This window comes from Balaenoptera acutorostrata, chromosome 4 (genome assembly GCF_949987535.1).
Source record: "Balaenoptera acutorostrata chromosome 4, mBalAcu1.1, whole genome shotgun sequence".
Classification (NCBI taxonomy): Eukaryota; Metazoa; Chordata; class Mammalia; order Artiodactyla; family Balaenopteridae; genus Balaenoptera; species Balaenoptera acutorostrata.
Window position 1 is genome coordinate 70,869,013 of NC_080067.1, and position 23,305 is coordinate 70,892,317.

General features: G+C 50.1%; 1 protein-coding gene across 4 annotated transcripts; it reads right to left on the minus strand.

Annotated features, from left to right (window-relative positions):
• Positions 1–371: 371 nt before the first annotated feature.
• On the minus strand, positions 372–23,085 carry BCL6 (BCL6 transcription repressor). 4 transcript variants are annotated; one of them, XM_057545237.1, is made up of 11 exons: positions 13,961–15,132; positions 13,709–13,806; positions 12,513–12,551; positions 11,522–11,689; positions 9,738–9,959; positions 7,130–8,101; positions 6,400–6,584; positions 4,846–5,013; positions 3,618–3,748; positions 3,366–3,503; positions 372–648 (listed from the first exon to the last, which is right to left on the minus strand). In XM_057545237.1, the coding sequence occupies exons 4-11, from the start codon at positions 11,680–11,682 to the stop codon at positions 505–507; spliced, it is 2,121 nt and encodes a 706-aa protein (XP_057401220.1). In that variant the 5' UTR covers positions 11,683–11,689; positions 12,513–12,551; positions 13,709–13,806; positions 13,961–15,132; the 3' UTR covers positions 372–504. The 4 variants fall into 4 exon arrangements, with proteins under 4 accessions (XP_057401220.1, XP_007195291.1, XP_007195293.1 ...); XM_007195229.3 differs by lacking the exons at positions 13,709–13,806; positions 13,961–15,132 and adding an exon at positions 22,959–23,085 and having other exon boundaries at positions 11,522–11,695; XM_007195231.3 differs by lacking the exons at positions 13,709–13,806; positions 13,961–15,132 and adding an exon at positions 22,959–23,084.
• Between the last annotated feature and the right edge of the window lie 220 nt (positions 23,086–23,305).

Below are 23,305 nucleotides of genomic sequence, written 5' to 3' on the forward strand. Positions count from 1 at the left end.
TATATATATATATATATTTATATATTTACAACTCTGCCATATATTCCTTCACCTTTGGTTAAAAAAATTAAAGCCCTCTCTTTGATAACATACTGAAGTCTCTTCTTTTAAAAGAATGCACATTTACATACAAAAGAAACATCTGATCCCACAAAACATATACATTCCTCATTTTGCAGACTAAGTCAAGTCAGAACTGTTGCATACTCCCCCAGCTTTGATATATAAAATGATTTTGCTTTTTGCTGACGTGGTTCGCCTTACACATAGGAGAAGAAGCAGTATTATTTTCTTAATGTTTTACGGCAGTGGGGGAGGGGAGCGGCCTTGGCTTCCCCCTCCCCCCGCCCCTCCCCCACCCACCCCCCCCACTCCCCCAGCTATGATTTGCACTAGTGGATGAAAGAGGCACTACATCATGGGATGAATGTGGTAAAGTGTTACAGTATCCTTTGGGTAGATTCTGAGAAGGGGCTCGAATGGAAAGCATCAACACTCCATGCTTCAGCAGGCTTTGGGGAGCTCCGGGGGCAGGTCAGTGGCGGACACACGGTATTGCACTTTGGTGTTGGTGATGGCACCGTGCTTCTGGCGCAAGTGAAGACGCAGCTGGCTTTTGTGACGGAAATGCAGGTTACATTTCTCACACTGGAAGAGCACCAGAGGCAGACTGTTAGTCATCAACTCAAGACACATGTGATTACTCAAGGACCTTGAGAAGGAGATTCTCCCTTCAAGGGATGGGGCAGCTCTTCCCTCTGGAAGGCCAGTTTGAGAACCCACATGAATTCTGGCTTCTGCTAAGGGACACGTAAGTTGTGTACAAATGTCCCTTCCTTGCTTTCCAAAGTGTTGGTCATGCTTTTACCCTGCTTGAGATGCATTTCCCTGCTTCAGCTCCACAAGTTCAAGTCTAAACCAAAAACGCAGTTCCGATGCAGACTCCCCAAATTTTTAAGGCTTTCCTGAATCCCTCAAGGATGAAAATAATCCCTCTTTCCTTTGACTTCTGTAAGATTTCTAGCCTTGCCATATAATGCCATCCCATGCATTAGCATCCTTCTCAGGTAGGGAATCCTTTGATGGTGGTGATCACTTCTTACTAAACCTTGTAATCTTCCCAGTTCCTAATAGAATATACCTCAGACAATTATGCAATAAATCTGAACACATTTGGATAAATGGATTAGAACCGTCTGAATTCATGAAAATTCTGGAATCTAGGATATGCTTTAAAAATGCAGTTATATTCCTTTAAGTTAGTGTGTATACCTCGGATCAGCTAACAAGGCATTAGCAAGTAGAGCTGTTTCTTGCTTTGATTCAATGAATGGATGATAATGGTTTTAGTGGGAAAGTTCTTTAAAAGTAAAATGGATGACTAAATGTAATGGGGTAACCTGATGCAATCCTGGAACAGAAAAACATTTTAGGTAAAAACTAAGAAAACCCAAATAAAGTATGGACTTCAGTTAATAATAACATACCAGAATGGGTTCATTAGTTGTGATGAATGTACCCTAGTAATAAGACGTTAGCAACAGGGGAAACTGGGTGCATATGGGAACTCTTCATACTATTTTTGCAACTTTTCTATAGATCTAAAACTATCCCCTAATAAAAGTGTAATAAAATATGTTCATATAGAGAATATGTTTTAAAATAAAAATGGAAATAAATTTAGAAAAAGAAACAAATTAAATGGGCAGGCAGTGAGTAGAAAGGGTCCCAGTCTTGGGAGACAAGGGCCCCTCATATCTATGACACCCACTGCTGTGCGTCCTGAGTGCGGCACTTCTCTCTGAGCCTTGGCTTTTCCTTCTGTAAGGGGCCGAGTCAATATACTCTGAAGGTCACTCTTAGCTCTGACATTCCTGTGCATCTAAACATCCAGAAAATAATTAAAACAGCAAATATGTATTGGACTCTCACCATGGGCCAAGCACTGTTCTGAACACTTCAGGGAATCCATTAATTTAATACAACTCCATGAGGTAGGTGTTAATATCAGGCTAATTTTACAGATGAGGAAATTAAGGTACTGAGAAGATGATTCATTCGCCCAAGAACAAAAGCAAGTAAGAAGATATTCACTCAAGGATTGATAAACAACTGAATGAAAATAACCACCTTTGCAGGTTAACATTTGCGATACGGGTTAACGATTCATTCATTCGTCCTTGTGCCCATCACAACCTAGAGCGATGCCATAAACTCAGCAAAGCCAGCCTCATCTATAACAGTAGTTTCCACACCTGTAAACCATGGGACTCTTTTTTCAAATTAAGTGGAAACTGGAAAGGGAAAGAGACTGCTACTGTCTCATTCCAGTCCTGCCCTGCGGGGTTGCAGAACCTCAACGATTGAAAAGAGCACAGTTTGAAAACTGCTCATCTACAGCATCTTCACTATTTCATAGAGAAAGAAAACTGTGGCCCAGTGAGAGGGTCAGGGTTTGCCCACAGCCCTAAAAAGGGTCATTGTCAAAGCTGGAATAAGAACCCAGATATCTCAGCTACCTGGCCAGGATCTTTCCCCTTTACAGCAGAGATCGGCAAACTGTTTCTGTAAAGAGCCAGACAGTAAATATTTTACACTTTGTGGGCCTGATATTCTCTGACACAACTACTCAGCTCTGCACTGTAGTGTGAAAGAGGCCAGAGACATACGTAAACAAGTGAGCCTGGTTGTGTGCCAACAAAACCTTATTTGTGGACGTTGAAATTTAAACTTTATATAATTTGTATGTCACAAAATATTATTCTTTTGATCTTTTTTTTAGCCGTTTGAGAGTATAAAAACCATTCTTAGCTCATGGAATTTCAAAAATTAGCCCACAAGCCATAGTTGGCTGAGACCCTGCCCTAGAACACTGTGATTCCTATGGCCTGATCATGGCCTTTTGCTGCTGGTCACCTGCAATTGCCTTTTCTCTGTTTTTTTTCCCTTGTATCACCACATTCTTCTGGTTCTCCTCCTACTCTATTGACTGCTCCTTCTCAAACACCTTAGCTCCTCTGAAGTAGACATCTAGCCCAGTTTAGGGCTGTGTTGGAAGCACTCAATAAGCGATTGTGGAATGAACGAATGACTCCGATATCTATGTCTTCACAATCCAGACCTCCTTCCTAAGGCCCAGACTACCTAGCCCAACATCCCCACTTTAAAGATGAGCAAACTGAGACTCAGGCCAAGGTCAAGCTGATTGTCTTTGAAAATCAGGCCTAAATCCAGGTCTTAGGACCATTAGAGTTCAGTGGTCATCCCACTGCATGCCTGAGATTAGAGCAGACAGTCCTGCGGCCTCAGCCCTCCACCTCCCCACCCGTCCCAGGCCAGCCAGCAGCCACGAGAGGCTAACGTACATGGTAAGGTTTCTCTCCCGTGTGGATTCGCAGGTGGCTCTTCAGAGTCTGAAGGTGCCGGAAACGGGTGCCACAGATTTCACAGGGATAGGGCTTCTCGCCAGTGTGGATGAGCACGTGGGCACGGAGGTGGGCCACCTGCGCAGAAGAGCAACGAGCGAACTGAGAGGCTCTGCCGGGGTGGGCTACAGACACCCCGCAGCCTCTCAGCGGCACCCGGGGTCAGGGTCCTTCCCCACGCCCTCTACTCACCTGGACAAATCTGGCTCCGCACGTTTCGCACTTGTAGGGCTTCTCTCCGGAGTGAATTCGGGTGTGGGTTTTCAGGTTGGCTGGCCGGTTGAACTGGGCCCCGCAGATGTTACAGCGATAGGGTTTCTCACCTGTTACCGAGAGAAGGGGAAAAGGCAAGCCACACTCAGCAGACGTCTCCACAGTCCCCGGGCCCTGGATTTCAAAGCAAGCTGCCCTTCCTGGGGCCACTTTGGCTTTCTTTCCCTTGGAAGATGTCAGAGAGAGGCGTCAGGGGTTGGCCACCCCTGCCTGCCAGCCCTCTCTTACACACACACCAGCACACCTCGCCCATGACCAGGGTCAAGAAGCAGGTGGTGACGTGGAGGGAAGGAAACGATGCAGGGCGTGGGACAAGGAGGGAGCGAGGTTCCAAGAACCAGCCTTTTCACTGGGATTGTCTAACTGTGGGACGTGGACATGTCACTCTCCTTCTCTGGGCCTCAGTTTCCCTCTCTGGAACCCAAGGGGTGAGTTTAGATGACCTGGGAAGGCTCTTCGAGCTCTTCCCTCGGGTAAGACCGATTCAGTCATCAACCCACTCCCCAGAGAGACACAATCAGGCCGCTCTAGTTTCTCTCTTTGAGAACAAACATGCTTTTCCACTTGTGGCAACTACAGCTGGATTCCATTTGCAAGAGAGCTGGGGCCCGAGTTGGAGTAGCTGCTCAGACAGAGGAAACCAATAGAAGGGCCGAGCCTTCCTTCATGGAAAGTTTCTGGGATAACAGACCCATTTAAAATACCAGGAGAGAGTCAACTTTGGACAACAATCAGGTTATTAGGCGCTACCTGGGAAAGGAATGTGAGATGATAAGGAACAAGCCCTTAGAGGGAATCAAGAGGCCTGTAGCGTTTTTCTGATTTATAAAAACCGAATCGACTTTGCCCCTCTCAGCCAAAGTTTCTTCCCCTGTACAGTGGGATTAACACTTCTGACCCCAGCAAAGGTGGAGAAGCAAGACAGAGCATGTCAGAGGAAAGACAAAGGATGCGGGGAGTGGCTGGGTCACTAAGCAAAGGCGTGACAGGGCTAGGCCCGCACTCAGGCCAGGGCAGCACCTGCTCCCTGCCTCACCCCACCGGGCGCCAAGGCCCTACACTGCTTTCTCGAGAACGCTCTCCCCGTCCTGCCCCTGGGGAACACTGGTGAGCTCGGGGGATGGGGGTAGGGTGTACAGGGCCATACCCGTGTGGACGGTCTTGTGGCTGGCGAGGTTGCCCTTGTAGCGAAAGGAGGCCTGGCAGCGGTCACACTTGTAGGGTTTGTCACTGTGGGTCTGCAGCATATGCCTCTTGAGGGAGGCCTCCTCAGAAAAGCGGCAGTCACACTCATTGCAGAAGAAGGCCCCATTCTCTGTCGGAGGGTGGGAGGGGGCACCAGCGTCAGAACCACAAGGAAGGGAGGTAGGGCTCCGAGGCCTCCCTCCTCCGGAGCTACCCCCAGGGCCAAACTGAGCCCCCAGTGCCCTGTCTGCCCAGTGTTCACGGGAGCCCAGAGCAAAGGGCCTGTGAGGATTCTCTTTTTCTTAGCGTTTAGAGTCTCGATCGTGGAGGAGAAAGGGGACAGATTTGAATATTAAGGTATAGGAGGGAAACTCAAACCCACAGGTACCCACATGGCCTGAGCCAGCTTGAGGAAAGCTTGGCACTTCCTTCTCTCGAGAGCTCTGAGGACTGACTTTCCTTATCAGGTCATAGTTCTACTTACATTCATACACAGAAGCCCTTGGGTAAGACAGCTTCTGTCTGTGTCTCTATCTCCAAAATCAGGATAATAAACCCCTGTCCTGCCTACCTCGCAGGAGCACATTGTATAACATAAAGCATCACAGGAATGTAAGATATGAATCAAAGTCAAAGATACTTTGAGGTCATCGAAGGAGGAATTAACGATGACCATGGTCACCCTTGCACCTATCTGGACTTCATGTCTCCCAAACAGTTCTGAGATAGGGAGACCAAAGATGATGGTGGAAGTAGAAACAGAGGCCCAGAGAGAAGGAACTGGAGTGTAGAGCAAAGGCAAATGGCCACGGGGCCAGGAGGGGACAGTCCCTGCTCTCCCAACTATCGGTCCATGACCCTGTGCCAAGCCTCTCAGTGTAAATAACTAATTTTCTCTTTTGTTTTAACAATTTGGAAATGACACATCATGGTGGTTTACCCCTGAAGAGGTATCACTGGGCTACCCTGCTACAGACAGAGCTGGAGGAAGAGGTAAAACCTGGGGAGGCCAGTCACACACTATCCAGAAACGTCAATTAATAATCAGTTCAACTAATCGAATTCAGCTGACAAAAACAGAGTGCCTACTCTGTGCTAGACTCACTAGGCCCGATGGGAAATGCTGGCATGAATAAGGCCGGATGCTTCTCCTTCTAGAACGTATAGCCTAGCAGGGTGAACCAACATGCACACTAATCAGTTTGGGTCCAGAGGGCCTGAGAAGGCTCTGGGAGCTAGTTATGGCCAGCCCCACAGCCAACTTTGCTGGAAGGAAGCTGAAAGGGCTGTGTGGTCCTTCTGTAGTCCCCCAGATTAACTCAAATTCCCCATCCCTTGCTTTGGTCAGCCTGGTTCCCTACGAGGTCAAGAGTGGGACTATGGGTTGGTGATTTAAATGCCAATGGACTTCCAGCCAGGGGCTTCTCCCAGTCAATGACAACAGCGTAAATAAAATGGAAACACAAGGCCCGTGGAGCAGAGGCGGAGGCCCGGGGAGGGAGGGGGAGGCACTCACCGCAGCTGGAATCTGAGTACTCGGACTGGGTCTCGCCCAGCTCCTCGGGGAACGTGGGGCCAGTGGCGTGGAGGCACATCTCTGCGTGCTGCGGGGACTGAGAGCCACAGGACGTGCACTTGGGGGCGTGCAGGTAGAGCGGAGAGTGGCTCTCACTGCTGCTGCGTGGGGAGCCGGTCAGGGACCTGTGCGGAGGAGGAAAGGGCCTCAGCAGCTGGAGCAGGGCAGGGCGCTCTGCCTGGCCTTTGCGCATCCCCTCCTCCCTGTGCTCAGGGCAGCCCAGAGGCCACTTGGAATCTCGAGCCACAGAGTTATTTGTCCCCAAGCCTCCCTCCAAATAGCAGACACATCGAGATCACGGACGGGGGCCACACTGAGCCCGAACTCCACTCCCGGGCCCAGTTTCCTCCCCGCAGTGCCACAGTCCACAGCCTCCTGCGGTCCAAGGCAAGTAAGAGGACTACCCCCTGCCACAGAGATTGCAGGAGCTTGGGATTCTTGGCATGCTCATCTACCATGGAGGGGAATTCTCTCTCTCTGTGACAATATACCGAAGCTTAAGGTCCTTCCTTACTTAGGCCAGTTCAATCAATAGGCCTTGGCCCATAGCTCCAATGTGCTCAGCATTTCAGGCAAGAGCAGAACACAGCCCCCTGCATCCATCAGAAGTGACCCCAGAACCCTGCCCAGGTAAGCCCCGACCCCAGGTCCGGACTGCCTCTGAAATCACCTGTTGACGATGTTATTGAGCCTGCTGGCCTGTGGGATGGTGGAGTCCTCCCCATTGGTGCTGAGCTTAGTTGGGGACTGGAGGTCAAGGGTCTCGGGCTCCATGGGCGGCTGGCAGGCCGGCGGGGCAGTGTAGGCTCGAGGGGAAAGGCGGCCCAGCTCGGCCTGCTCGGGCCCCTCTGGTTTGGCATTCTGGTTGAGGCTGTTGAGCACGATGAACTTGTACTTCTTCCAGTTGCAGGCTTTGGGGTCAGTGGGGCTTTTGGCCGGAGGGGACCCGGAGGTCTGGAGGATGCAGGCGTTCTTGCTGCTGCAGGACTCCGTGGGCGAGTTGGGCTGGCAGTCGGACTTCTGGGGGCTCTGCGGGCTAACCAGACCCTTCCGGTTCAGGGGTGCATTGGGCGGCTCGAAATGCAGGGCAATCTCATCCTCCGACGAGGGCCTCTCTTCCTCTTTGCCGGCCTTGTCACAGGCGAAGTATGGGGCGCTCCGGGCCGAGGGGGCGGCAGGCTTGGGGCCCTCGGCCACACTGTAGTGCATGTCACTCCGTGCCTCCTCCAGGGCTGCCTCCTTGGGTGAGTACACGTTGTTGTGGCCCACAGTGGGGGACAGCTCCATGGCCGGCCGACTGTACTCACTGGGGACTGGCCTGGCGCTGTCGCAGGGGAGGGTCCGCTCCTTGGGGAAGGGGTTGGCCACAGGCATCCGGGCGTCCCGCAGCTCCTCGTCGGAGAAGAGGAAGCTGCTGACCGGAAGGTGGCCATACACGGGGTACGAGGCTGGCGGCGTGGACAGGCCGTTGTACAGGCTGGGGGCGAAGGCTCTGCTCTCACAGCCAGGGGCGCCCCTCAGGGGCAGGCTGTTCTCCACCACCTCCCGGCCCCGATAGGCCATGAGGTCTTGGGGCATCAGCATCCGGCTGTTCAGGAAGTCTTCACGGGGAGGCTTCATGGCAGGGACCATCTCTGCTTCACTGCAGGAGCAAAAAGAGAGAAGACCCCGGCCTCCAAATCAGAACCTTCCAAGTGACACTGGTCTATGAAACCACATTTGCACTTGAGTCAGCCAGACATGGGCGATGTGGCCCTGGAGTAGGGGAACACTTGCAGTTACAAGGCAGTTCCGCTAAAAGTCTAGCAATCTAGCCCACAGCTGGGGAAACAAAGCCCAGAGAAGGGAAGTGAGTTACCCACACAATCAGTGCCTGTTTAGACGTGATTTTGTATGTTTAGGTCCCATATGTATACATACGCATGAATCTATAATTATTCAAATGTTATAGAATATAAAGCTGTCAGAGTCCTTATCTCATTTCATCCTTACAGAAGGGATGTGAATCAGGAATTACTGTCTCCATTTTACACACCTGGAAACTGAGCTTCAGGGAGGGAAGAATTTATACGATGTTGGTGCCACATGTTTGGAGGGTCATTGTCATACTGGTGCCCTGTGAAGAAGGGACTCGCTCTACATACTGCCTGGAGCCGTGGGGAAGTTTACTTTGGAGAACAGGCAGCACCGTGCCAGCGTAGGAAGCCCTGGCTCTGCAGCCGCCAGACCTGGTTTCCAGTCTCCGCTGTGCCACTCAGCAGCTCTGTGACCTGGAGCAAGTTACTGAACGCTCCAAGCGCAAGGCCTGACCCAGAGAAAGCATTCATAATGATGATCTTGCCACCATTATCACCCACAGGAGACAAAGAGCTCAAGCTGCGTATACTTGAAGGGACATCATGTGGGTGAAAAATAGGCCAGCTCAGTCTGACCGCAGTTAACAGAGCTAGAACCAGGGAGTGAAGGTGAAGGGAGCCAGATTTCAACTCGCCGTAAAGAAGATTTCAACTCTCCTATCCAAGGGAGAACTGCATGGCATGGCTCTGGGAACACTGAGTTCCTGGCTCCTGGAGATGTTCAAACAGAGGCCGGAAACCTTTCTGTCTGAGAAGGGATGCAATTACCCTGGAGTAGCTGAATCAAACGGTTCTACAGAAGTCAAGGCCCAAGTCTCTGTCCCACTTAGCAAAGCTCTTCCCTTCTTTGGCTCTCAGGTTCCCCATCTTTCCGTGATAGTCATGTCTTACCAGCCCTCAGGTAGGGGGCTAGATCCAGTGAACCCAATTTAATTCAATAAATGTTCTCTCTAGTAGGAGCAGGGTGACATAAAAGATGAGTAAAGCAGCCCACAGTCTGGTGGGGGAACTAAGGGGCATATGTAAATAGTTACAGTGGAAGCCTAAAGGAGAACCAAAACATGTATGCAAATAGTGAAAACAGAGGCAAAGCCTAAAAGACAGGCAAAAGGCTTTCAGACACAGCTGAAGAGCTGAGGAAACAGTAAAGTGATAACTGCACAAACGTCTGTGAAGAAGCTGGCATCCAGGCGTGGTCTTGCAGGATGGGTGGGAGGAAAGGGTCTATCAAGTGAATGGAAGGAAGCAAGAAGTGGGGATGCACACGGCATACCTAGGTAGCAGAAGTGTGCAAAAGCAGTGGAAAGGTAGGCTGTAGTGTATCACAGTGGATTATTTTTTCTGCGTGCAAGCATTATCAAGCGTTTCTGACCCTGTCTGATCCCTTCCATCTCCAAGGCTTCCATCCGGGCGGCAGCTCACCTGGCCTTGATGAACTTCCGGCAAGTGTCCACAACATGCTCCATCTGCAGGTACATAGCTGTGGCCATCACGGCCATGATGTTGCCCTCCCGCAGATTGAGCCGAGACGTGTACATGAAGTCCAGGAGGATGCAGAACCCCTCCGGGTTGATCTCAGGATCCAGGTTGATCACACTGAGGTTGCATTTCAGCTGGTCTGTGAAGATGCTGTAGAACAGGCCACTGTAAAAGAAAGAAATGTCTCACTATAACAGACACATAGAAACTGTTATCAATTATAGTCAGCACGGACGCTCAGCCCCTCTCCCCTGGACCTAGCTTCAGAGCTTCCATGGCAATTAATAACAGCTGCCATTTATGGAGAATTTACTAAATCCCAGAGAGTCATTACACACTTTACATACCCTATCCCGTGCTCCTCACAACCCTGCAAGGCAGATTCTATCCTTCTCTCCCTTTACAAACGGGGGAACTAAGATCAAAGAGGTCAAGTGATTTTCACAGAGTCACAGAACCTGTATTCTTTTGGTCTTAACTGCACAGCTTACCAGAGCTAAATTTAGCACTCATTTGCAGTAACTATTTTGAGTCTATATCTTTGGGATAAGCATTTCTTTTCTTGTTCCACCAAATTATCCTTATTTGTAAAATCTTATTGTATTTTTTTAGAAGCAAATTGCGTATTGATGACAAATAAAATGATGCCTACATCTACAGTTTACTGATTTTCTAAAAGTCCATAGACTATCATAAGGTCAATACTCCTAGGAGAGCCAAGTCAGTGTCAAGCCATGCCTCCAGGTACCATGATGTCTGGTAGAGGAAAGAGCACTCAGTGAGAGGCCAGAATTCTGGACTGTCATCTGGATTCTACTCTTTCTGAGCGTGTTGCCAGAAGTGAGCTAGACTTCACCCAGTAGGTAGCTAGGCGACCTTGGGTAAGAGACTTCACTTCTCTGCACCTTGGTTTCCTTCTCTGCAAAGCAGAAACAAGAGTGTCTCCCTTACAGGCCTGTGGCAAGAATGAGAATGTAAAGGGGACAGATTGATGCCTGGCACGTAGTAAGCATTCGGTTAGCGTTAGCTATTATTTTTCTCTCTATATAAACCTCTCCACTATTTAAAACAAAGGTGCTTGTTGTAGATGTTGAATAAGTCCTCTACTAGCAATCAAAATCCCTGGCTCTACATCAGTTCACCTATGACTGTCTTCATTTTATCATCTATGAAATGAAGCTAATCGTGCCATCCATAACACAGGCCACTATGGTGATCCAGGGAGGTGCTGTAACATAAATTGCTCTGAACACTTGAAATACTTGACAAGTATGAAGAATTAGCCAGCTCACTTTCACCAACTTACATATGCTCGGAAACACCCATAGAAATATAGTCATGGTATAAATAAATACAGTCACAGAAAAAAAGAGCAAAAGATCTCAAATTAACTTGCTTAAAATATTTTAAAACTCGCTTTCACTTTTCATTTTTTCACTGGTTCACTGAAGTTAGTCTCCATGTTTGCCCAAAACACATCTCTTCTGGAGACAGTATATGATTTCTTCTCCCTCTATTCCCACAGAACGGAAACTCTTTCATTTCTGAAAGTGTCCTCATTCGTTTGCTTCCTGGGAACCCACTCTGCCAGGCCATGTGCTGGAGATCTGGAGAAAAATGAGATGTGATCCCAAACACAGCCAGAGGCCTCCGCGCTCCACACTGGCAGCCGGCACCATCGCTCCCCTTATTATCCAGCGTCCGCCTTCCGCTTCCAGACCCCTCACCTGCAGGCCATGAGGACCGTCTTATGGGCTCGGAACTGCTCCCGGCTCACCACTATGACAACATCCGTCAAGATGTCGCGGCTCCGGAGGCGATTAAGGTTGAGAAGAACGTCACTGGCATGGCGGGTGAACTGGATACAGCTGTCAGCCGGCGAGGCCATTTTTTTTCTTCACCTGAAAGAAAAGGTCAGAATCCTGTTAGTCCTCCAGAACCTGTTTCTTTCTTACCAGGAGTGTGAGAGCAGGCGGCTTAGCCTGCTCCCTTGTGTTTGCTTTTGAACAATTCATGGCCCATCTCTGGGCATTACTCTTCATGTCTGTACAATGAGCTAATAATCTTTAACCAACTTGTTAACAGAAAACCCTACTGGGGAAAGAGGAAGGGAATGAATATTTGTTGAATGTTTTGTCCACATACCAAACACGCTGCCAGCATTGAGAGGCAGTGAGTGTGTGACAGGGGAGAGAAAGCATGCTTTGAAGGTTAGCGCATGGGCCATACCTTTTGCAGGCTGTGTGACTTGGAGCAAGTTGTTTTACGGTTTCTGGGCTTCAGTTTCCCAAAATGGGAGTAGTAATTCCTATGCGGTTGTAAAACTTAGAGATACGTGCCTGGTCCACAGTAGATTCTCAAAAATCGTAGCTATTCTCATCGGCGTCTCATTTCATTATCCCAGCCACCATCTGTCTCTCCCCTGCTAGGCTTCAGGATTGTCTGACTGTATCCTGAGCACCTAGCGCCTTGCTGGTGTATCGTAGGTGGCTAAATTAATGTGAACCAAGAAACGAGTAACGGGATGAGTGATCGCACACAGTGTTAGGACCGTTGAATGCAGGGGCAAAGGGGTGGGGGCTGGGTGTGACGGACAGGCAATTGGCTCTCTTTTATCTCATCTCATGAAAAGTGGCCCACTCACAGAGACACATGCATTGGCAAATTTAAAAAAAGTTTGTCCACAAAATTGTAAAGCATATAATTCAATTTACTTACCCACTGCCTTGATTCACAGTCCAAAATTTTGCTTAAAACCTGCAGGGAAGAGAAAAAGCAAACAGAAATTGATTTAATGAATGTAAGATTGTCCACTATAGTCTTATTTTAGGACACACATATTTAGTTTTACTTTGATAGCTGCAGCCTGCCAGCTGGTGCGGTTTTACCACAAGCTAGCAAACATTTTTTCCAGCTCGGCTCTTACGGAAACAACGGGCATCCAAAGCCATGCGATAATAATGTTTTTACCCTGAGTACTGGGAATACAATTTCATACATTAATTACACATACATAGACACATTTATTTCCTCTCTCAGAGTAAAAAATGTATGCCATCCAAAGGCCCTTGAGTTTATGGGAAAGAAAAAATTAATAAAAGTGATTCTTTCACTACTAATGAGAATGATCCTTCAGGGGCCTAAAAACTCTGGATGCTTTTCAAAAACTGCTAAAATATTATCTTTCAAGGTCTAGAATGATTCCACAAGGCCAACAGGGTCAACATCTTTATCCCTATTTCACTGATGACAAAACTGAGACTTGGGTTCAAGTGGCTTGCTCCGGACAAACAGCTAGGCAGTATTTCCTGACTAGCTGAAACACTTAAGACGGAATAAGGAATCTGCAGAATACAACCTGAGATGGTATATCTACTCTTCTCTCCTTTTTTGAAATTTCCCCTCCCATCCCTCTTGGGTCTAAGATCAGATACAGGGCTACAAACTTCCAAGTTTGTGCTTCCCCCTGCTGGTGAAAGATTTAACTGTGTGGTTTGACTGAGACCTGGCCAGGAAGCGCTTAGGAAATATGGACCCTCTCCAAATTGGTTTCTCTAAAACAAAATAATTTAAAGCATAGGTGAAAGACTCTCATTTCTGATCACATGTGGGCTGCAAAACAAAACAATATTTGAAACCCCCCCCCCCCCCCCCATGCACGACTTCTTTTAAAGTGTAGCCCTTTAGAGTTATCTTCCGGGAAAAGGGGCCCGAGGCCAGGGAGGTCATATTGGGCCACATAAATGGTGAGTGACCTGGCCCTAGGTCTTCTGGCTTAAATTCCTGTTCCCTTTCCAAATCAGCCTACGTGCTGTAGAACATGCAAGACAGCACCCTGATGTGGGTGAATCTCATTTTTAAGTTCCTTCCCTCACACAAGCACTTTGCCCCCATTCCAGGCTGCTGAGTCTTACCAAATGAGCACTCTAAAATGAGAGGTTTCCTTGAGTCTGTAACCAAACACTCTGACATTTCTCTGTGGTCCCAAGTGCCAGTCACTCAATCTCATCGGCTTCAAGGTTAATGTGTGCATGTGAGTGAGTGGGGACAGGGGAAGGAAATGGGGGAAGGGAGAGGATAGAAAAAGACAAAAGAACCTATTTATTTCCTCCTCTCCCCATTCTAACTCAAGATGGGCAAAGAGAGATACACTGAATGGGTCCTACCCAAAGTCCGACGATGGTCTCCTTGGAAAACGAATGCTGAAGACACATGTGAGGTTTATTTATAAACCTTCCCCTCTTCCCCCATGGAAGAGATCCCTCAACCCTTCTGGAATACCTAAGGCTGCCCTGGAACAAGCTTCAAACACCATCTTGCCTGTGGATTTCCAGTCACAGACTTTTGGAACCACAGGAAGCCCAGATTTGCCATTTCACCTTGACAAGTGGCAATGACTCACTCCAGATGCGGAATGAAACAAACAAACAAAACAATTCCCCTGGGTTCACTGTCAGCCAGGCCCTAGGCTGGGCACTTTCCACTGTAAACCTCTCAGTCTGGCTTGACCTAAAACAATGCGCATATACTAAGGCCCCAGTCCTTATTAAGTCCACTCCTTTCTCAGCTAGCGTTGTCTTCGGAGCCCCACAACTAGTGAGTATGTGGGTTACACTGGGTGTGGGCAACGCTGCCGCCCTCTAGATGCTGCAGGTGTGGGAGCACTACAGCATCTGGTTTGTTTTTCAGGACCACTCAGCTCTTTCCCATCCATTATTGTGGCTGATAACAATAACAGCCCCCATTTCCTGGGACGACACTGAGGCGCCAGGGGATGTCTTGCCCAAGATCTCAGAACTAATTCCAAGCAAAGCCCGGGACAAACCCCGTCTCCTAGCTTCGGCCATCCCACCAATGCCAAACACAAGACTCATTCCACAGAAACAACCAAGACAGCAGAGCTGTCAAGGAGAAACTGACATCTGCAAGGGCCCAGACGTGGACTCTCCCCACCCCAGCCAGCCCCAGTCGCGGAAACCACCAAGTGAGAGTTAAACATGGTCTTTTCCACCCCACACACGTCCTCTCCTTTGGCGCTTTCCCTGTGTATTTTCAATGAGGCACCTTGAGAAGGCAGATCCTTTAAAGGGTTTGAAGAAGAAAAAAAGAGGGAACTCCCCCTCCAAAAAAAAAAAAAAAGTCAAAGAGAAAGAAGACAGCAGAAAGGAGAGGGAGAGAGACAAGAGGTGAGGAGAGCGAAGCCAGCCAATATGAAAGACCCCAGCCTTTTCCTCCCGCCTCCAGAGGCAGCCCCCGTCTCTTGCTCACACACAAGGGCACAAACTCGAGCCCTGCGGCCAGGGCAAGCCCGCGCAGATCCGCAGATTCGCCCACCCCCGTCACACCGTACCTGTCTGCCAGGGACCGCCCACCCCCGGGCGTGCTGCCCGCACCGCGGCCCGTCCACCTCGAATCCCCCGCAGGCGCGGCGGAGGCCCGGCGGTACCCCGGTGGCAGCCCTTAATTTGGTTACATTCAAAAAAAACTTTTCGTGCACCTCGGTAACGAACATTATGTGTGCCTTTTTTCTTTCTTTTTTTTTTTTTTTTTTTCCTGTTACGCCGTCAAGGCAGGGGGCAGTGAGGGGAATGGCACAACCCTCTCATTCCCGGAACGTAGTCGATCTCAACTCAGCGGATTTCAAAGAACACTCTCTGCCTATCGCCGGCTCCAACGAGAAGTAACTTTCCAGGAAGCTGCCGGCCCGGACGGCCGCCAGGATCGCAGCCTGCGCCGCGCGGGCCGCCGGGGATTCACCCGGCGAGGTTGGCGGAGGGGGTGGGCGCCCGGGGAGGAGGCTTGCGAGGAATACGGCACACTTTCCCCTAAATACCTCGTCCGCTCCCGGTCCTGGACTCCTATAGTTCACTAGTTCAACCCCTTCCCCATAACAATTTTATAAATAGGGACAGTCAGGCACAGCTGGTCTAGAACCCAGGATTTCGAGTCCAATCCCAGGCTTATTTCATGACTTCAAGTTGCCGAATTCCGGTGTTTGTTTGCCTGGTGTGTCTTTTTTTCTCTCTCTTTCTCTCATTTTGCTTGCCCCCCGCCCCTCCCCCTGTTTTAAAGGGAGTGGTTAGGCGAGGCCTCAAGGTCAAAAAGATGGAGTCCCGAGGACTGAGGGTCTCCATCCAGCGCGCCCCAGCCGAGTTGGAAGAAAACTAAACCGAAAGCCCCTTCCGCCTACGTTGGCAAGAAGGCGAACCCAGCTCGGTTCGGTTTCCGCCTAAGATCTTTAGAATAGGAGCTGTCAGGCCGAACCTGGCCAGATTTCGGAATTTCCGAATCCGATTTCTCCGAAACCATGGAGAAAAGGTCGGGATTCGGCAGGGGCCTGGGCGCAAACCCTATCGCGTTCATGGGCGCGCTCCAAGGTGGCCTCGCCTTCCCGTGGCCTTCCTCGGAATTATAATCCCTGGGCGCCATCGCCTAATCGGTCTCAGTATCGGGCTCCGAGAGGCACTTGTGGGGGCCGGGAGGTGGGGAGTAGGGGGCGCGAAAGATGCAACCTGTAAGGCCGCAGTCCACTCCTAAAACTGGCGGGTAGCGTCACAGTGCGCCGCGCATCGCATCAGCAGCGGAGGCGGGGTCAGTAAAGACTGGGCCTCTTTTGCTTCATAAAATCCCACTTTCTCATCCCTTCGCCCGGTGGGATAAAGGTGAAAGCGAAGGCTGAAATTTAATATGGGATGGGATGAGAATCTAGGAAGGGAAGCTAAAATTAAGTAAATGCACTTATTGGAAATTAGGAGTCCCGTGGTTCCGGGACTAGCTCAAACCTAATCATGTTTTACCGCTGCCTAACACTAGAGGGAGCCCTCCATCAAGGCTTAAAACCGACAACTCCTTGTCGCCCCGCCCCTCCTTCCCATTGACCTAGTTTAGACACAAGTCTCCCGATTTGGAGAATGCCTTCCGCGCTTCCCCCTTCAATATCCCGTTCGGGTTTTGGATTATTGGTAATCTAATAACTCCAATAACTCGTTGAGAAATCCAAAGGAGAATCTGGAAGTGCAAAGCACTCTTTAGGGGCAGGGACGGGGGATTTTAATAAGGCTGGAGCTGCCGCAGTGGAACCAGCATTAGGGCTCCTTCCTGAGCGCTCCCTTTCTCCGCAGCGTCTCAGCTAATGAGCTGCTCGGGTCTAGCCATGGTGATCTGGAGGTGGCGGGGTAGGGTCAAACCGCCGAGTTGTTTTTGTTTTGGGGGAGAAACACTCCTCGCGCTCTTGGCTGGGGGGCGGGAGGGTAGGAAGACAGTGGATGAAAGTGAATTTGATAACGCGGTGGCCTCGGCAGCCGCTTTGGGTGACCGAGGAGGTGTTCAGGGACATTATGTCCTGACTTTCATTTCTATCACACTTCCTGCCAACAGCGCTCTTGCAAGCCTGCAAGCTTCTAGGAAATGCAATAAAATAGAGGGATGTGTTTTATCATCAAGATCTGAAGAGGAGCTGCAGAAGGGACGCTCCCCAGGCGCCCAGCTCGTGACGGCCTTCCAGAAAGGGCCGGCAGTCGATGCCAGCAGACCACGAGCAAAGATATTTTGGCCATCCTGGCTGGACTGGGCTCGGCCTTTGCAAAAGGTCTGGCGGGAGAGAGGACAGGCATGATCTCCCCAGGCAAACAATGCCTTTAAAAATCCGATCTGGACAGAAGTCAGCCAAGGTCTTTATTCACGTTAATGAAGATGGAAGGCACTAACTGTCCTTGGAAAGCGATGAGTCAAACTTGACCGCTCTTCAAACACGTCCCCAGATTCGTTTCCAACCCGAACAGAGGCGCATTTCTCCGACGCGGCCTCCAACAGCTCCCGCAGCGGGAGAGGCGGAACTCGATTCCGGCGGACCAGGGCGGTGGAAACAACGGCTTCTCCCGCGGGTGTGAGCGCCTGCGGTCGCTAGGGGTCGCCAGCACGCAGTCGCGCGTTTGCCATCTTAAATTTTGAGCTCCGAGAAAGAAAACTTTGCTGAGAAGCTGCTGTGGATTTCACTCTGCCTGTCCATAGGACCCACACACACAATTGATTTCTCGCCAAGCCACTAAGCAAAGTTTGGAAAGAAGGGGAAGAGAGCTATTTCAGGATCCAAATGCGAGCCTCGGGAGCAGCGAGGTGCATCTCTGCAAGTCTAGGGACTGGGCTTTAATCACGCCCTAACACACACACAGCCCCCTCCCAAGAACTGAGACCCCCACCCCTGAGCACTACCCTAGGCTTTTTCATGCCTGTTACTGAAAATCTTGGGCCATGCTTTCTAAACAAATTCCTCGGAGACAGCTGGGGAACCCTTTCCAACAATGGTTACCTAAGAGGTTAAAATCATGGCTCCCTCTGACTTCTGCTCCTTTCTCTTAGATAACTCAAAGGGGCGGAGATAAACTCGCCTTTGACTTTTAAGTCACTGACCTGGAATTCAGAAGCTTAAAATCTGGTTCCGGTTAGGTCACTAACTCACCATTAACACTCTCATCAGGCCTGTTTCCTCAATTGTAAAGCGATATATGTCCTAGAGCCCCTGTGGCATCCCTCCACTATTGACTTTTCCGGGGGAGAGGCCACAGCGACTGGGAAATCGTGTTTTCAGAACCCGGTACTTCTTGGTTCTCTTAGCGGAGGCAGATGCCAGTCGCTGAGTGGCTGTGGATGAAGCAAGCATCCGCAGGCTTTCTAATTTTCATCCATCGTACCAAAACTTTGGAGGTTGGGTGTCATCCTCATTGGAGGGTACCCTCCCTCTGTCAGTCCTAGCACCTGGTTGGGATACTTGGGGACCCGTAGGTGACGCGGTCGGTCCACTGCCCTAGGCGGGGAACTCAGCCAGGACCTACCACTAGGTGGCGGACTCAGTCCGTGAGAAAATCGCCGCGCGACCACAGCCTTTCACACCCGACTGCCCCCCACCTTTTTGCTGTTGTTGTCTCTCAAGGGAGGGGGGGGGGTGCCTCTATAGGGCAAAGCTGGAAAACACTGAATTTACTAGATGTAATTCCTTATTCCCGATGCTCAGGCCTCTAGCAACAGAAACGCGGTATCTGGAGCTGCGTTCATGTATTATATATACCTTGATTCTTCCAGCCCGAAAGGCTGAATGTATTGGGAAGAGAAAGAAAAGGTGCACATGTCTTCAAAAAGCAGAAGGCACTCGACGGCATTACCAGAGCTTTCTGCCAAACACTGGTCGACCAGCAAAAAAGTCGGGAATAAACTGATTCCCACGTAGAAAAGGGGTCCTGGAGGCCAAGGGCAGGCTTAACAGCGCTCGGCTAAGCCGGGGATGGGGGAGTGGGGACGAGTTGGTCTTTTGGTGGGGCTCCCGTCTCAGAGTGGGAGGCGGGGAGGGCTGGGAGGAGCCGTTCCTGGCTTCCAGTGGGGCGAAGAGAAACCGGCCAGCTTTCCCACAACACAGCACCCTCGCTCGGATCACTGCGGCGGCTTTCCCACTTGTTGCGCAGTGCAGGCAACTGGCACGCGCCACACTACTTGGACTCCCAGAGGACTCCAAACCCGGCTACGGATCAGCCTACCATTGCCCCAGTCCATCCACAAACCTCCCTCCCCGACCCACCCCCACATACACCATCTTCACCGCCAGCAAAACTACAGGACTTCCAGTCGCTATGGTTTTTTACACCAAAACATTCCTCCTTGTCTCAATATCAGACAGACAGCAGAATTCGGGTGCCCTGAGAGGTCAAGTCCAAGAGGGAAGGGGGGCTACCTCCGCCAGGAGAACTCGCCTACTTAAAGCCAACCAGGCAACCCTCCCCGAGAGCGCCCGCGCGCGCGCACACACACACACACACACACACACACACACTCGAACTACTTCGCCTATTATGACACCAGCCTAGCTTTTCTCCCTCCTTTTGAGAGATCAACTACAAAGTCCTTGTTTAAAAAGCTAGTTTTATCTCCCCTTCCTAAAGAAAAAAAAAAAAATCCTCATAAGGTCATTTCACAACATTTTTCAAATATTTGACTTTTGCAAATAGATAGTTTCACCCACCGAGGGGTGGCGCTGCCGCACCACCTCCTCTGAATCGCTAAATTTTTCACAACAAAGTGGGTTGTGAGTGTGGCTACCCGGCAAAGGAGAGAGGGAAGGAAGAATTTTGACATCTAGCCATGGCTACCATTTACTCAACCAATAACTGGAACTCTTTAAGGCTCAGCAAACGACAGCTTAAGAGTTTAGAGTCCCATTCCCGTCAACCAAACCCACAATAAAAATGGGACAGGCTTTTCAAGAAAGCAAAGGGTAGAACCCTTCAAAACTGAGCATAGAGGAAATGGCCAATTGGAGAATTCCCACTTCTAGCTGCCTTCTTCAAGTTGCCCGGTTTTTACAAACAGCTACTAGCCTTATCGTCGCTACCAACAGACCCTTAAAACCAGTCAATGCTTGGGCCTGCAGTATTGGAAATCTTCCAAATAGGATATTGGAACCTTCTATTTATAAGTGGGGGGAGGGAGGACTATTTCCCATCTTAAGGTTTCTATTTTGGCCTGAAGACTCAACTACAGTCATTTTAGCAAGGGAATGCCCATCTCCTGGTACTCCCTTTCCATTTCCTCCTCCCCCAGAGACAAATATCTTTTCTCCTTTAAAAAAAAAAACACATATATTTTAAAGCAAGAATGTGATTTCACCTCGTTCCTCTGAGCTCATGTTTGCTACCTCCAGGAATAGCGGGTGGACTAGGGCCAGATGAACTTCAACTTGGGTTGCAGATTTACGAGGTTTTGTTCCAGTGCCAAAGGCTCTTAGTAGTAAATAATGAGCAAAATAGATACCTGTCTCCTGACCGATCCTGCGGGCCCCCCTCTTACTTTTTTTTAAAGTTATTTATTAAAACCACACACACCTTGCAAAGAAAAAGGGAAACTGGCAGTCTCTGTAGAGGAAGCCGGTGGCATCGCTCAGAGCCACAAACTGTATTTCTAAACAGCCCTTTCCCTGGTTCCTTCTCTCCTGCCCCACTTTTTTTCTTTTTACTTTTTTTTTTTTTTAAGTAAAAAAATGCATCTACTGACATTTTACTTTAAAAGAAAAAGAGCAAAGCATTACAAGATTTACCTCCTGGAAACTATAAACTGAACAAAAAATCCATAAAAGATTAAATCAGTTTCCTGGGGGGGATGGCCAGCTCACAGAAGAGGTCAGGGACCCAGTAACAGCTCTGGACTTTGAGCACCCACTTTGGGGTCATTCTTTCGGCTTAGCTGTCAGGACCCCCACCACCAAGTCAAACATTTCGAGAGAGTGCACAACATAAAAAGGGTCTTTTTCATGCTTTCTTTTAATTTGTAGGTTTGTGTACTTGTTTTCCATAGTATAGATTTTAAAACTCATTATTGCCACACTAGTTCCATTTTTGGCCAGAGTTCCAAGATAATACGGCATCATAAAGGCAACGCAACCCACAGTTCTCAAGACGTTTACCACGGTCACTGCATCCGGCAGCGGGGTGGCCCCTCGCTCCCGCTGCTCCCCAGCGCAGCCGATTTCCGAGGCTCCAACTCCCCACCCACTCCCGCCCCGGGCCGCCGCCGCCGCCGCCTTCCCGCATTCTTACTCCCTCGAGGAGAGCCACAGGTTGCAAATCCAACCAACCTCGCAATCCGTTTTTGCAAAATCACTCACAAAGATCTCCCGTTCGCGCCCGCGCCCCCTTCTCCCGCACCAGATCCCCCAGCTGGGGCCACAAAGTGCCCTTCTCTCCTCCCGGGTCTCGCACGTAGGACCGCGGGCTGGGGCTGTTTGTTTTTCCCCTCGCCCAGTGCAAGGGGAAATCTGAAGCCTTGACGCCGGCTACTCTCCGGCCCGCAGTTTTTGTTTGTTTGTTTTTACAAAGCTTGCACCATGGGAAAAATAAAATTTAGAAAAGCGGAGGAACAGCCATTGGTAGCTAACACCGAGTCACGAAGCGCCCAAAATACAAACACCGCGACCGCCAGAAATCCCGCCACCTTCCCGCTTGGCTGGGCCGTCCTGCGAAGGTTCCCGGAGTCCCCGCACGCTGAACAGCACCGCAGGTGCAAACGCGCACCCCTTTCCCACCCACCCCCCCAAATCCCCGTCCCGCCACAAGCTTCTCTCCCCACGATGGGGAGAGGGAGCGCGCGGGGCTTCCCGACTCCCTAGACTGCAACCAAGAAAGAATAATTTTCAAAGTATTCAACATCCCCGCCCCCAGGCAAGCTAAACCTCCCCCAAAACGCAGGGGAAGGGGACACCAAAACACTCGGATCTCGTTAGGAAGATCACGGCTCTGAAAAGAAAGAGTAGAACCCATACTTCAACTGGGTTTGTGAAAAACAAAAAACAAAAACAAAACGAGGAGTTCGCTTGCATTTTTCCTCCCAAATCTCGGCTCGGAGGTAGGGAATCTAGAGGACCAAGGCCGGTGGAAGGGAGCCAGCGGGGCGAGCGAGCGGGCAGCCTCCCTCCTCGCCTCCCGGAGTGACCAAGAAGGACGGGAGAGGGGAAGGAAGGAGAGGCGAGGGAAAGGAGGAGGGAGGGAGGGAAGGCAAGGCTGGAGCGAGGGAGCAAGGAAGGCAGTTTGCAAGCGAGAAAAGAGGGAAAAAACACAGCCGCACGAATCCAGCGAGATCACAAGCCGTACGCAAGCAGCAGCAGAAAGAGCGAGAGCGCTAGCGCGCGTCCTCTCCGCCGTCTGGGGCCAGACAGCCCCCAGACTTGCCCGAATCACCCCCCCCCCCCACCCAAGCACTGTCTCGTCCTTTCTGCTCCGGCCGCCCCCCTAATTCCCCTCCTTCCTCTCCTCCACCTCCTTTTCAAAAACCAAAACAACACGAGGGAGGGTGGCAAAAGCCTCCCCAAACCGGCCAATTCACTCAAAGACAACAAGAATAAAATAGTAATATATAAAAATCTATATCCTAGAGTGGGAGAGACGTGGGACTAATCTTCGGCATTTATTTTAACACCTGACAGCTACAATAAATAAATATATACATTTACATCAATAGATACACATAGGAAACTTGTAGCCAAAAGCATTTGGCAAGAGCGGAAAAAAAAGAATTAAAAGGTAAAATAATGATCATGAGCAGCGGCGGCGGCAGCGGCACCAGCGGCAAACAGCGGCGGGCGGCGGCAGCAGCAGCAGCAGCGGCGGCAGCAACAGCAATAATCACCTGGTGTCCGGCCTTTCCTAGAAACTTCTTGCATCACCACTTCTAAGAACCCCAGTTCTAAGAATCAACAGAGCTCAATTCTCGGAATTTGAGCTGCGGGCTTTACCACTGCTACGTGGCAGGGGAGGACTCGGTGTCAGCTCTCCGCGACTTTTGCCTGCTCCGGCCCATAAAAAACCCTCAAAGCACAATATTTTCCACTGTCCGGTATATTTCGGGTTCCTCACAGGCTGGGCGTCTTGGGTTTGGAGGTTTCGGTGTGAGGCTCGAGGGGCCAGACGGTGACTCTCCCTCTCCGGCCCCGGGCGATGGTACAGCCTGCTCCGCCACCGTCACGTGGCGCCCCC

Excerpts from the sequence above, each read along its gene's own strand:
- BCL6 (XM_007195229.3), bottom strand. The coding sequence starts at position 11,682 with ATGGCCTCGCCGGCTGACAGCTGTATCCAGTTCACCCGCCATGCCAGT. Across the intron at positions 9,960-11,521 it reads ACGGTCCTCATGGCCTGCAG|TGGCCTGTTCTACAGCATCT; the intron begins GTGAGGGGTCTG and ends TTTCTTTTACAG. Across the intron at positions 649-3,365 it reads CGGGAGAGAAACCTTACCAT|TGTGAGAAATGTAACCTGCA; the intron begins GTACGTTAGCCT and ends GTGCTCTTCCAG.